This window comes from Ammospiza caudacuta, chromosome 16, assembly GCF_027887145.1.
Source record: "Ammospiza caudacuta isolate bAmmCau1 chromosome 16, bAmmCau1.pri, whole genome shotgun sequence".
In the NCBI taxonomy this organism is placed as follows: Eukaryota; Metazoa; Chordata; class Aves; order Passeriformes; family Passerellidae; genus Ammospiza; species Ammospiza caudacuta.
The window spans coordinates 11,111,486-11,125,556 of record NC_080608.1 but is presented as its reverse complement, the minus strand read 5'-3'; the positions used below and the strand labels follow the sequence as shown (position 1 = coordinate 11,125,556).

General features: G+C 45.2%; 1 protein-coding gene across 1 annotated transcript in view; it reads left to right on the top strand.

Annotated features, from left to right (window-relative positions):
- The first annotated feature begins 1,713 nt into the window (after positions 1-1,713).
- RASGEF1C (RasGEF domain family member 1C) overlaps positions 1,714-14,071 on the top strand; it is a 32,088-nt gene continuing 19,730 nt past the window's right edge. Inside the window, exons 1-5 of the mRNA XM_058815322.1 lie at positions 1,714-1,890; positions 3,508-3,630; positions 6,101-6,238; positions 10,745-10,957; positions 13,084-13,158. Of these exons, the coding sequence (XP_058671305.1) occupies positions 1,714-1,890; positions 3,508-3,630; positions 6,101-6,238; positions 10,745-10,957; positions 13,084-13,158 (726 nt within the window). The remainder of the gene's footprint in view (positions 1,891-3,507; positions 3,631-6,100; positions 6,239-10,744; positions 10,958-13,083; positions 13,159-14,071) is intronic.

Sequence of the window (14,071 nt, the reverse complement as noted above, 5' to 3'; positions counted from 1 at the left end):
GAGATAAGGGATGGAGCTGCTGGCTCCGGGGGACGCTCCCTCCTTTGAAGGATGAAGTCACCCAAGTTCTGCTTGTACAGCCTGATCTCCCACGGAGCTGGGACTCGGCTCCCAGCCTCTCCCGGGCTCACAGCAATGATTCCCTGCTCCTTGGTGGCCCTGAGCTGGGGGAGCAGATGGGCTGTGCCAGGCAGGGAAGGGTTTTTGCAGGAGAGACCTCACCAAGCTGTGCCTGGAGCTGAGGCTGAGCTGCCTGGGTCACAGCACAGCTGCTGATATCCATGGGGGAGAAAGGCAAACTCCAAATTCTAAGCCAAATCCATGGGTCAGCTTTTGAAAAATGGTATGGGATGGTAAAGAGGCAGAAAAGCAGAGGGAGCAGAATACAGAAAAGGGCAGAGGAATGTGTTAAAGCCCAAGGTGAGTGTGCTGGCTGTGTGTGCCGAGCCCTGGCAGTGCTGTCACCTGGCCCTTCTGCCATGGCAGGTCACTGCTGGCCCAGCAGGGCTCAGATCTTGCTTGGCTCTGCTTCTCCTCTCTTATCTCTTTCCTATCCTCCCTTTTATGAGGTAAAATCAAACATGAAAACAAATAGTCATGTCACAGAGGGGTCCCTTGCTCTGGGTGATCCATTTGCAGACCTGGAAGGGAGCATACATTGTTCTTTCACATCCATGTCCTATAATGCTGCCTCTAGCTGAGAGAGGAGCAGCTTCCAGGAGGGATTTCAGAGGCAGCTGGGGATGCTTTAAAGCTCTCAGGGCAAAATCTCTCATCCCTCTGCAGCAATTCAAAAACAAAACAACTTTGCTCAACAAGAGGAACATTCAAAGCTGATTGTAAACCACAAAATCAAGATGAAACCTAGAATGCAACCTGAAAAACCCAGATAACTGAAATATAAGGATTTGAATCTGGGCTGTGTGCTCAGAGTCTGCCTGGCCTCCTTTTCAGAAGTGCTGAGGACTGAGCAGCTCCAGTGAAAGCGATGAGTGCTCAGGACTTCTTTGAAACATTTATTTAGTACCTAAGTATAGATCTAGGACTGACTAACTTTGGGCTCCAAATATAGCTCAAGTGTCTGCCTTCTCACTCTTCCTCATTTCTCTTTTCCTTGCTATTTAATCTCCTCATCAGCTCCCACATTCTCTGTTTCCTTCAACTCCCTTCACTGTCCCATCCTGCCCCAGCTGACTCCTGCTCCCGTCTCCTCACTCACTCTGACACCTCTGCTGTCCCATGGGAGCCACAGGGCTCCAATCCCAAGCAAGCTCTGTGTGGCACCCCTTTTCTCTCCCTCACACCCTAAATTCTCCCTGCCTTGTTCTCAGGGGGGCAGAGGTTCAAACAAACTGCTTCATCCTGTTCAGGAACTGCTGAGGTCTGTCCCAAGTATCTCCCCTCTCCTGTGTGGGCCTGCCCAGAGATCAGTGAAAAGGGAATCCTCACAGCCACCCTTGACTGGGGGGAGCCCAAAGTAGCTGCCACCACTTTCTGGCCCAAAAGCATAAATCAAAATGTTCCATTTTCTGTGTTCTGCCCATGCATCTGCCAGTGCCAGCAATGAGAGAGACGTGGAGGTTATCAAGAAGGGATCGTGTTAATTTTGTGCACAGGGAGCTCTCATTGGTGGCTGTGCTGTTCAAATCAGCCAGAAGACAGATGTGGCTGTGGATCTGATGGATTTTGTCCCTGTCTCTCTTGCAGGAAGGCATGCCCCAAACACTGAGTTCTACCAGTATGTTTACCCCATGTGGCTTCAGCCCTCATCTACATACTTCAAAAGAAGGTGAACAAGGAGGACTGATCTTCCAGGATGGAAACCTTACCTCAGCATCTCTGGATGCTCTAATCCAGCATCTGATACCTACCACTGATTACTACCCTGAAGTAAGCAATTCACATTATAATAAATGGTTTAATTTTGATGAATTGGGGCAGCACTTTATGCAAAAGTGCAAATGTGTTAAATTTTGAATTAAGAGGGCTCATTTAAAAGCAGCATACAATTAAAGCTTGGTAAATTGATGCATTGCTTTACATGCTGTTTCACTGCTCTGTAATTGTTCCCATGAAGAAGCAGATCCCAAAGATGATACTGCCTTTAAATAAGAGAACAGGATTGGGGGGAGCTGTCATGGTGATGAATTAGTGATGTAGCAGTTGGAGCTTTTCAAAAATAGCAGCGCTTCCCAGAGAGGTTTAGAGAAAAACTGAAGCAAAAAGCTCCCCAGTCTGAACTGGCATTAAATTAGCTGAGTTTCAGTGGCTGCTGAAGTCACCAGGTTTGCCTGTATGTACAGAGCATTCCCTTGGTGATGACAGAGATGCTTCTTCTGGTGGGTTTGTAATTTACCTGTATTGTATTCACAGCTTTGCAGTCACTGGACAGCATAATCCAGATCCTAATCGTTGCTCCATCAGTAGAAATTAAGTGTTTCCTCACCAAGAGTGTGAGGATCTAAACTGGAAGCAGGTTTATGGTCCTGCAAGCTATTGACTTCACTGGATTTTCAGTGGAATTCAGACATCCTCAGTGGAATTCAGACAGAGTTTGACTGGAAGACTTTTAAGTGCTAATATATCTCCATGGCTTGTATTTCAAAGCACAGAGTAACATTGACTTCTGGGTACTTGAGGAGACTGGGAAAGTTATCAATGCAGAGCAGGCAGTGTGTTTTAAATTACCCGGAGCTCAGTTTCTGATCAGCTAAAAATAAGTAATAAATAAGCATCTCAATTAAAAAAAAAAAAAAAAAGGAACAGAAAGGCAATAAAAATAGGTAATGGGCAGATCAGGCTGTGAGATTTTCATTAGGCAATGCATGATATGTAATATTATACCTGCTGCTTGGGAGCATGGCTGGGGCTGGGGGAAAGGAGATAATTCAGGTGCAAGGATGCAAGGAGGGGTCAGGATGCAACAACTGAGACTTCATGCATGTCTTTTAAATTCACTGCTGGAATAATTTGAATAATCCAAGGATTTATCCAGCAGACCGGCTTCGCACAGCTTCACAGATGTGGAACTGCATATGATATGACTTGGCTGATAGAAATGAAATTTGGGGAGTTAATAGAATAAATGAAATATTGCTGAAAATAGGCTGGGTGATATCTGCAGGGCAATAGCAAGATGTGGCTGATGTGGGGGTGTCTGCAGCTCCCAACCCAGTACAGCACAGAGATTCCTGCCCATTTAGCTGTACTGTCTCCAGCACCCTGGCTGGGCTGTCTCCTGTGCCTGGGCTTGCTCCTGCTTGTTCTCTTCACTGGATGTTTGCCCAGGGTTTAGGCAACCAAGGGCTGGAAGTGGATGCTGTGTAGGAAGGAGATGCTGCTGCTCCTGTGCCCAGTGTAACCAGTTCCAGGGACAGGAATAGTTGTCTTTTAGTTCATAAAGTCTTGCCAGGTAGAAATGAAAAAGCTGTCAAGTTCAGACTTTTACAGTCAATATTACCCACTGTGTGGCTGCTTACAGTAGGTCTACTTGTCCTTCTCCTGCAGAAAGCCTACATCTTTACATTCCTGCTGAGTTCCAGACTCTTCATTGAACCCCATGAGCTTTTGTCCCGGGTTTGTCACAAGTGCATCGAGCAGCAGCGCCTGGATGACCCCGTGCTGGACAAGGTTAGTTTATGCTTACAGCAGAGAAATGTGAGGTGTTGTCAATGGGGAGAGGATTCTGGGGCTCTGCTCTGGTCCCTTGCCTCTCTTTAGATTGAATGAATCTTTCTCATAAAGGATTTGCACTGAGATCCTGCCATTGAGGCATCCTGGTATCCATGGCTGAGAGCAATGCTTCAGGCAGTAGTCACTTCAAATCATCTTCTAATTTTCCCTTTCCCCCTGTCTCAGTCTTCCCAGGTGACTTTCCTTCTTAACTCCTTTAAGGCTCTGGGGAAGCCTGCAGGATGCAAGGAGGTAGGACAAAACCCTCACACACTGTCCAGTGCAGATGTCCACACACCACTCTCTCCCATTTTTACTTACTGTCTCTGCCCCTTTTCTTTCTTGCTCCTGGTACAGTGATATTTCCCCTTGGCCTTCCCTGTCACTTTGAGCACCATGTAACAGGGGACAGGTGCCCACCACCCTCCTGCCCTGTGCCCTCGGAGCACCAATGGGGCACCAGGAATGGGCAGGAGCAGCTCTGGGGCCCTCACAGGGGAACAGAATGAGAAAATCCAAGCTGTTCCTGCCTCAGCACTCTCCCCACTTTGCCCCAGGGACTGTGCAGCCTGGTACAGTGTATGGGAGCACATGTGCATCCTCTGGCAGTGCCACAGACAGTGCAGAGGTGTTGGGTACCACTGGATGCTGCTCAGTGCTGGCTTCTGCCCAATCTCTCCTTGCTGCATTGGTGAACACTTGGTTGGTGTGTTGTCTGGAGCAGGAGATGCACCTTCAGAGCAGTGGAGAGGGACAGAACACGCATTTGTTGGAAATTTCCAGAAATTCTGAAATGGTTTTCAGGATCAGGCTTTCCAGCTTTGAAACTGTGAGTTTGGCATCAAATACTGAGTCACCAACATCTGTGCTTGGTTTTGGATAGGCAGCTGGTTCCATGGGCAACAGGAGCTCTGCCTTCACTGTGCAGAGCCATTCTCCAGAATGCTCAGCAATCCCAGACTTGGGTTACCCATACAGTCAGAGTTAATAGAAATATCTGTATGGGGTGAACCATGCAATACAAGTTTTCTAAGGTGTGAGGTTCTGTTCTCCAATTCTATGACAGATACAAGTTTAGGAAGATTAAATGTGAGCATTGCAAAGTTTTGCTGCTCATTAAACTTATAAGAAATTAAAAACAATGTCTTATTATGAAGACTTATCTGCCTGAAGTTCATCTGGGTGTTGTAGCAATATAGGGCTGGTAGGACACAGCTGATTTTGTGCTCCTGAAAGTGGGGCTGATTTTGAAACTTTGTACACACACAACTTCCCATCCTATGTCCTGTGACTTACACGAAGTCCTCTCCATCAATTCATAATGCAGTTTACACAGCTGAAGCAAATGTCTCCCCAGACCTTTGTAGTTTCCAATAAAGCTTTCCCTTCAGCAGCCACCTGCTGGTCTTTGAGCCTGAGCTTAATGCTAGCTGACAGCAGTTATTTTTAGAGATGTGGTTCATTGAAACCTGTTGTTGGTGGAAAGCTGAAATATGCATTTTGACCACCTTGGTTGAAAAACAAAGAGCCAGGGAGCTTAAGAGTATAATTTTTCCTGATTACAGGGTACACTTCAGCTGCAGTACGTGGGGATGCAGAAGAAGGCTGTTTGTTTCAGTCTGTGTTTTCTGTAAATAAAAATGCAGTTTGTTTTTTAACACCATTTCCTTTTCACATAACAGAGGATGAAAGCTTTGGGAGCAGCCACACTGGCTGTCTTTTGAGACAACACTGATGCACCAGTTGTGCCATTCCCTGCATTTCCCTCCTTGCCCCATCCCAATCCTCAGATAATTCTCCACCAGAACTGGGCATCAGCTGTATGCTGTGTGAGTGTCCTTGTCCCATCATGACCTTGAGCTCATGTGGGAAGACAGCAACATTACCAGCAGCCCAGGTAAAGTTACAGAAGTGCTGCTGTTCTGTTCATCTTTTTAGTCATTGTGCATCTGCCACTGGTCATGAAGCAGTTTTTTCATAAGGCCAGAAAGCAAAGGAGCAAAAAACCTCTTTGATGGTCAAGAAATCAGTGCAGTTTTTCAGAGAAGGACGAAAATATAGAAGGGTTGTAAGTTCAAAAGGGAAGAACAAATGGTTCAACTCACCAAGAAGGCCAGATGTTTTTAAAAAAGGTATCAAGGTTGCACCAACAAAATGTCCATCCAACCATAAACAGGCCAATTGCATGTGCAGAATACTTTAATCTGCATGTAAAACAGGCAGTTGTGCATGCACCTGAGTTCTGGTACATTTTGCATGCCAAAATGTAATATTTGTGCACCACACTCTGAATGCATGTGTGCAAGTTTTGCAGGTGCAACACAAATGCCTTCTTTGAAAACCTGGCCCCACGTCCAGTGGCACACACAGTGAGAGGCTTTAATGAGTAAACATGTTTCAGTCCATCATTCAATGGTTTGCATTTCAGGCTCGAATCAGGAAATTTGGACCCAAAATCTTGCAGTTGCTGACAGAGTGGACAGAGACATTCCCGTATGACTTCCAGGAGGAGCGGATGATTGGCCATCTCAAGGACATGATTCACAGGATAGCCCCATGTGATGAGGTGAGGATGCCTGACTTGGGATCTTCTGCTGAAACATTGAGTTCATTTTCCCACTTGGTTCCTTCTTTTCCTCTTTTTTCTGCAACCTGTTCCATGCCTCTTCCTGGATACTCCCAGAGTTTTATTCTGCAATAATCTGTAGTATCTTCCCTGAAATCCACACCTCTCTTTAGGTGCTCCTGGAGCACCTGGAGCAGTGAGCATTGGAATTTATCTCCTGCACATGGAATTGTAGGATAGCAGCATTCCCATTTTATAGAAGGAATATGTAAAAGCACAGCATAGACTGAATGTGCTGGTGACAATTCAAACAGCAGCAGAGCTGCGATCTCCCAAGGTCCAATCATAGAATGACAGACTGCTTTGGGTTGGAAGGGACCTTAAAGACCATCTTGCTCCACATCCCTGCCATGGGCAGGGACACCTTCCTCTAGACCAGGTTGCTTCAAGCCTGTTCAGCCTGGCCTTGAACACTACCAAGGGTGGAGCATCCACAGCTTCTCTGCATCCAAGTTCTTATATTTCAAGAAAATACTAATATTAGTGACACGTAGCTTGTCTGGGAGCATGGAGGTGGCAGCAGACAGCAGTGTGTGGCCTGCTGAGCACAGACTCAGGCTAGAGGTCTGTATGGTCCTGGGTTCAATATGTGAGCTCTGTGTGTGGCACAGTGGGCCACAGTGAATGAAGCCTCTGGGAGAGGCAAATTCAGGTGGGTGAACCCCATAAATTAATTCAGAAACATTAAAAAGACCGCAAAGTTCATGAAAATAATAAGCAAATAGTACACTGAGAGTCTCTAATTACTGCTAGGTTAACTGTGGGATGTGGAAAAATTCAGTTCCACTGGCTACATGAAGGCCTGGCTTCAGGCCACAGAGGGGTGCAGTCCAGCAGAACAACAAGAACTTACCCATGAGGATGAGAGAGAGAAGAGGGGAGAGAGGACAGAAGGAATTAGCAGGGCTGCAGCACAGCAGAAATGAAATTGGGCTCTCCCATGCACATGAAATATGAATGGAAACAGCTGCTCTTGGACTGGGCTGGCAGCATGTCTGGCACTTCCAGGGAGCTCTAGGCCGGCGTGGATTGACTGCCTGGGCTGGGAGAGAAGGGGTAGGACAGGGAAGCTGTGAGACACAGTGGAGGTGAAGGCAAAAAAAACCAAAAACAAAACAAAAAAAAAAAAAAAAACAAAAAAAACAAAAAAAAAACCCAAACAAAAAAACCCAAAGTGGCTGTAGTTCCATTAACCAGAGTAGTAGAATTCCCTCAAGGAAAAGAGGCAATGGACTTGCTCCTGGCCAGCCACAGCAAAAGATGCTTTGCAGCCCTTCAGCATCGGGAGTGAGGGAAACCCATGCAGACCCTCCAGAACTATGTCCACAGTTTGTGTCCACCAAAGGGTGGAGAGCAGGGACTTAGCATGTGCTCTTTAACAGCAGTAGTTGCCCTGGTGAAGAATCACAAATGCTATAAATGAACTTTCTGCAAGCAAAGCAGGGGTTTATTTGCCTAACCTGAGCAGGCAGTGCCCACCTTTGCTCTGGATCGTGCACAGCTGGTACAAATCCTTGGGGGTGCCCTGGGGGGCCTCAGACTACATTAGTTTCAAATCACTGTTTTTCAGATATTACTAGGCACTGTAATTGCAAGTGATTATGCCTGAGCAAGATCAATAATTAATTTAAGAAACAGCTCATATCCTCCAAATGCAAATTTCCTTTAAGGGACAGCACAGAACAGTGATGGTGACCATAAGTTTTTTTGGAAGGAACTTGCTCCTATTGTGAACCACAGAAGTTAAAGACTGAAAGATTTGTGATGTCATCCAGTCCATGTAGGTCAGTGCAGGATTTTCCCCTGCAGTGTCTGCTCCTGTTCTTTGTAGAGTCCACTTTCTGAAGGCTGTGATGTGCTTATAAAGGTGTCCATGCTGAGAAGCATTTCTTAGTAAGTGCTGTGATTTGCATTTAGAGTTAGAAATTTTAATTAAAATTTGAGCTCCTAAGCCACCTGCTGAGGCCTGCTGTCTTCAGAGGAACTTTCCTAGTTAAGAACGAAACATTTTCTTTAAATATTAAACAGTAGTGTGCTTCTTTTGACTGTTAATGTGGCAGGGAAGTGAAATTGGTTGATAAGTCCAGCATGCAACTCCTGTACAGTGGGGGGTCACTTTGTGGCAAGATAATTACCAGCACGTTGAAGGTAATGAACAATGTTGTTTTCAGTTAGTGGATGTGGTTTAAAGAAGGCAGGAAAGGCTTTTAGAAAGGCAAAAGCAGGATTTTTAAAAATTTTTTTTTAATTTCTCTCTCACTATGCACAGAAAAGCTTTCTAAGCAAGGGTGCACCCAACTGATTTCCAGTGAGTCTCTTCAAGAGCTCTGATTTCTGTGTAATTGTTTGTGTCCTTTCAATGTGTCTCTTTTTTTTTTTCATTCTTTATTATGTGGTTGGCTTACCTGAGTCTTTCTTTACTGTTGTCTGTATCTATTTTTTTGTGCCATATTCCCCACGAAATGAGGTGAAACTAGATCTCTTGATAAAGATTTATTGAAAGACTTGCTAATATGCATGTCTTTCAAGCAATTTTATGCAGCTTTTTGTCCAAACTATGAAGAATTTGATACTGCTTAGACGTGGCTGGTCCAAGATTTTTCAACCAAACTCCTTTTAGAAAGAGGAGCTGTGTTTCCAGCCAAGTCTTTTAGCCAGATGTTTTTTATTCATTAGAAGGTTTGGCTTTCAGTGCTGTCCCCCACTCTCAAAAAACTGAGTTTCCCATTTACAAAATAAGTTCACAAAATGCTAGAAATGTCAGATATTTGAGTTTTCAGTAAAAAATCCCACTGTGTTCACAGAGCTTAAAAAGCTGTGTAGAGATTTGCAAACACACCTGGATGTGAAACAGAGAAATATTTAGGTGGTGGTCAGTAGTTTGGGTCCAGAACAATCTTTGTTAATCAAAAGTGTGACCATCTGTTGACATGAGGATTTACATGAAGAAGGCCTTTCTTGGAGCTAATATACATCAGTAACAGATAAAACCTGAAGGAGTGGGGTTTTCCTCAGTCAATTTTTACTTCACCTTTGAGATTTGATTCCAAACACATTGTGTGTTGTCATTGTCGCTCCTGCCTTCTGGGTATTTGCTTCATTTCAGACTTAGCAGCTGTTTTACAAAAGAGAGCCTGACTTATTCTGCTCATCTGGTGCATGTTCTAGCCCAGCTCAAGGGAGCATCTTCCTTAAGTGAAAGGAGAGCAATGTGAGTCCAAGAGAGCAGTGTGAAACCTTTTGTTAAAAAAGCTGCACCAAAGTTATGAAGTCTGGCAGAAGTTGAAGCACTTTGGATGTTCTAAAGGTCTCCAGCCTTTCCTACCCTGTCATGAAGACAGAGTAGATGTGAGAAGTTATTCTTCACTGTGAAGTAGGAGGAGGTGCTATCTCCAAGGTGCAGATTGGATTCTGTGCAGCTGAGAAGAGCACTGACTCTGGTTTCTGGTTCCTTGAAATGTGAAACCCTTAAAATGTGAATGCTGTCAATGCCTGACACTGAACACTATCTACAGCCTACAAAACTGACCACAAGGGCTGGATCTAACCATGGGATGACTTCCCAAAGGCTCACTTGAGCTGCATCCAGCTTGGGACACAGGACACAGGGACACAACAGGTGTGTGCTGTTCTTTGTGGTGAGGCACAGTCTAGCCAAGGACATTTCCAGTTAACCTTACCCTTAAACCCACCCAACAGTTCTGTTATCTCAGTTTTGTGATGTCTGCATCTGTCAGTCATGAGCAGTTGAAGTAATTTCCTTCTGCCCATCCTCCATGGCCAGAGACTCCACTCATTGTCTGTAAAGAGTTGCTCCAGCTCTGAGAGCAACCTGGGCAGGTTGGTAATGATGAGCCTACTGAGCATGGCTGTGCTTGGAATACAATATGAGCTTCCTTCAGTAGCAATTAACATTTGGATATTAAATAATCAAAGCTACACAATGCTCCAGCCACTCCAGCTGGGTAGCAAGCAGATGCAAGCTTCTTCTGCATTCAGGTCAAAAGGATGGAGAAAATAGCATTAGAAACATTTCTTATTCCTAATAAATAAGAGGTGACAAAGCAGCATTAACAGGTAGAGTTCTCAGCCAAAATGCAGCTGACATAAAAGATAGGCACCAAAAGCTGCTGTGCTCCAGAAAGCTGCAGTAACTCATGTGGTAGCTTTGCCTCTCCTTTGAGCCTGATGTTGGCATCAATCTGGAGTTTCAGTGCCAGCCCAACCCACCAGTCCTGCCTGCCTCTCCTCTTGACTGCAGTCTCTGTGTCCAGAGCACAGAATTGTAATTAAGCCAACTGGTTATTCTGAAATAGGCTTGTTGGAAATAAAATGGTAACCTGTTGCTGCCTTAGGAGTATTTTGCAGAAAGGAAAATTCAGCACAAAAACCCACTCCTATGTCAAGTTTTCTGGGTGGCTTATGTTTCTCTCCCTGTCTCTCCAGGCTTACTGGAAAAAGATGAATCAGCTTTTGCAAGCCCTGAATCAGAAGCTTGCAACCCTCAGCCATGGGCAAGAAGGGATTGTCAAGATCAGTACTGCTGTCTCTGATAAGCTGGTTGCCTTTAAAACTAAACCTCCATCAATTCAGAGAGAAATCCTGAGTGTCTGCAGTGACCCTTACACCCTGGCTCAGCAGCTGACACATGTGGAGCTGGTAAGTGGGAATGTTTCCCAACTTCTGCAGCCAGAGCTGTTATTTTAAGCCATCAGCTGCTAAGTATTCCAGACATAACCAAAAAATGTCTGCACTGCTGCAGCATATCCCATGCTGTATCAGCACTGCAGCAGGAGGCAGGGTTTGACAGGTTAAGAGATGCTTGGGAAGAAAATTATATATCAGTGTCCCTCTGCAGCTTGGAGCAGGTCACTGTGCTTCAGCTTGCTTATTTGTGAAATGAGAATCCTATCCTAGCAAAGTCAAGTCCCAGGAATGTCACTTTTATAAGGTGCTCAGAGCCTCAAAAACTCTGCAGGTGCTATTGAAATGGTAATTTATAAATGACCATTTATAAATGGCTGGTCATTTATAAATGACCTTTATAAAAGGCTGGTCATTAAGCCTTTTATAAATTTGGAAGAAATTTTAGCAGTTCGCATCCATTTCTGCAGATACACAAAGCTGTGTGTTGTCTGATGTGCCTTTCATTCTTCCCTTTGGGATTTTGTGCATGGACATGCAAGGGTGTGCAGACACCACTCCCACAAATTCCTGCTGTTCCCCCTGTGCTGCAGTCTGCTCCCAAACAGGCTCTTGTGAGAAAAATTGCAGTGCTGGAGCCTTGGTTGTGCTGCACACCCTTCTGCCAGGGTCAGGTGCTCCCCGCAGAGCTCCTGGATGTGCACAGAGGACATAAAACGTTGCTGCCATCTGCAGACCTCTCCTTGCTCTGGTGCCCTGCTGCCCGTCCTCCTTCCCTCTGCTCATCCTGCAGGGGAAGGGTGGAAAAACAAAACATGAAATGCACTGAGGATTGGAGTGAGTAGTAGGAAATCAGAAATTCAGATTTCTGAAGATAGTTTATATTCTGTTTGTCAAGAAGTGGAATGGATATTTTTCAGAACATGCAGCTTTGGCTCTCTTTCCTTTATATAGCTTAAACCAGAAAGCAGAAGTCCTTTTGCATGGAGTTTTTCCTTGCTTTTTGTTTTTTCCTCTTCCACAGTGCAGCTGTCTTCCAAGGGGAAATTCCCTGTAACTGAGGCATCACTGCCTTTTTAAAACAGATGCAGCTAGATATTTTAATTCCACTTTACTGTAATCAATTCTCTCTACTTTCTTTTTCATTGCTATGTCTGATATATGAAGTGTTCTGCACTGAAACTGTCTGATGCTTCTTTGTTAGTAAGAATTATTTGATACTTATTTAAAACAGTTATTGATTAGGAAGAGCCCTTTACAGTTATCAGTATTTGGGTGAGAGGCCCAGAGAGAAAGCATAGGGCTAGACATAAAATTTTTCCTTGACCAGAATTACCATTAATTTTATTGTTGCTTGAGTATTCTAAGTTTGGATTCCAAAATAAGTAAGAATTCCAAAATAACTCCTCTGAAACACTTTTGTGGCCTACAACCTACCGAGAATATTTATTTTTCTAATAAACACATTTAAGGAGAGTGGAAAGCTTAGCAGGAAGGTTATTGTGTTGTTGGAGCTGCCACATTTTTTCAGGAGCTGCTGGAGGTGGCCTCTCTTTTACTGAGAGAGATTTGGATACTTTATTTATTCTTTTGCTTAGTGCCTGGGACACTCTCCAGTGTAAGCAAAGCCTTTAATGTCATCCTCAGTGCCTTCCTTCCCCAGTGACCCAGAGCCATCACCTGAGGGTCAGTGCCAGGAGCCAGGGCAGAGGCCTGGGTGGGCTCTGAGCAGTGGGATGCTGTGGGGTGCAGTGGGATGCTGTGGGGTGCAGTGGGATGCTGTGGACTCCAGATAACAGCATTTTCTGCCATTGGAACAGCTGGGGAACAATTTGGCTTTTGAGTGATGCTGGACCACAGCAGGTCTGAGGGAGCACCAAACAGAACTGATGTCTACTGGCTCCCTGTGCATCCAGCACAGTAGAGGGGACTCTTACTGTGGCTTGTCAGTATTTATTCTGATTTTCATCTTTCTGCTGACATAGTTCTAATTGTTGTTATGAATTTTAATGTCCAGTTAGTTGGCTGTGTACCACTCAGAGCTGACAGAAAATGATGCTGTTTTATCAAGAGAAACAGAAGATATTCTGGGGTGCTTTCTTATTTTTCCCTCTCTCTTCCCACTCCCCTACCCTCAACAGGAAAGACTGAGTCACATTGGACCTGAGGAGTTTGTGCAGGCATTTGTCCATAAGGACCCTCTGGATGGCACCAAGGTATGGTTTGGTTTCTCCACACACAAAGTGTCTCCTGTGACCACAGTTTGTGCAGTTGTGACAAGGTCCCCAAGAGCAGGGACACAGTCTGACATGGGCCAGGCCACTGGTGTTGCCATGGCCAGGATGGGAACCTGCTGGCAGAGCTGACACTGGCAGGTCACTGCTGACACACTGGCCACCACCCTGCTGTGCTTTCGGGCTTGTTCCTCCCAGGCTCTTTGAGTGGGACAGATGCTTGTGGCTGTGCACAGCCAGGGAATGTCTGCTGCTCTGGTGGAGGGCTGAAGGATCTGGGTGTGATGTAATGGCCTCAGTGTGTGCCCAGACACCACAGCCATGAGTCACTGAGTCATGAACCAACTCTTCTCTCTCTACACAATAACCCAAAGCACCACAGGGAACAGAGTGCCTGATCAGGGCTTCATCCAAAGGCTGTGAAAGCCACTTGGAGTCTTTTCACTGATTCCACTGAGGTTTGAAGTAACATTTCAGTGAGTGCCTCAATAAGGAAAGAGGCTTCCAAGCTGGAGAGGGAGAGTCAGAGATTTCACATGCTGTCTGAAAAGAAAGGGTGGAAAATTCTTGCCCTGAAAATTCCCACTGAGATCATCAATGGCTGAATTTCCTCATTGGACCCTCAAAGGTATCAGGAAGACCTGTAGTGTTTGTAGTCCTGCACAAAGAGCACCAAAATAGCTTGTAATGGTGTAAATATGGATGGATGGATGGATGGATGGATGGATGGATGGATGGATGGATGGATGGATGGATGGATGGATGGATGGATGGATGAAACGTGCAACATTGGGCCCTTTCCTTCTTGTCTTGGACTTGTGGAGATTCTGCAGTTTGTTTCAGCATGAGGGAAATAGGCAGAGATGGAGTTCCAGGCATTCTGGGCATTGATCAC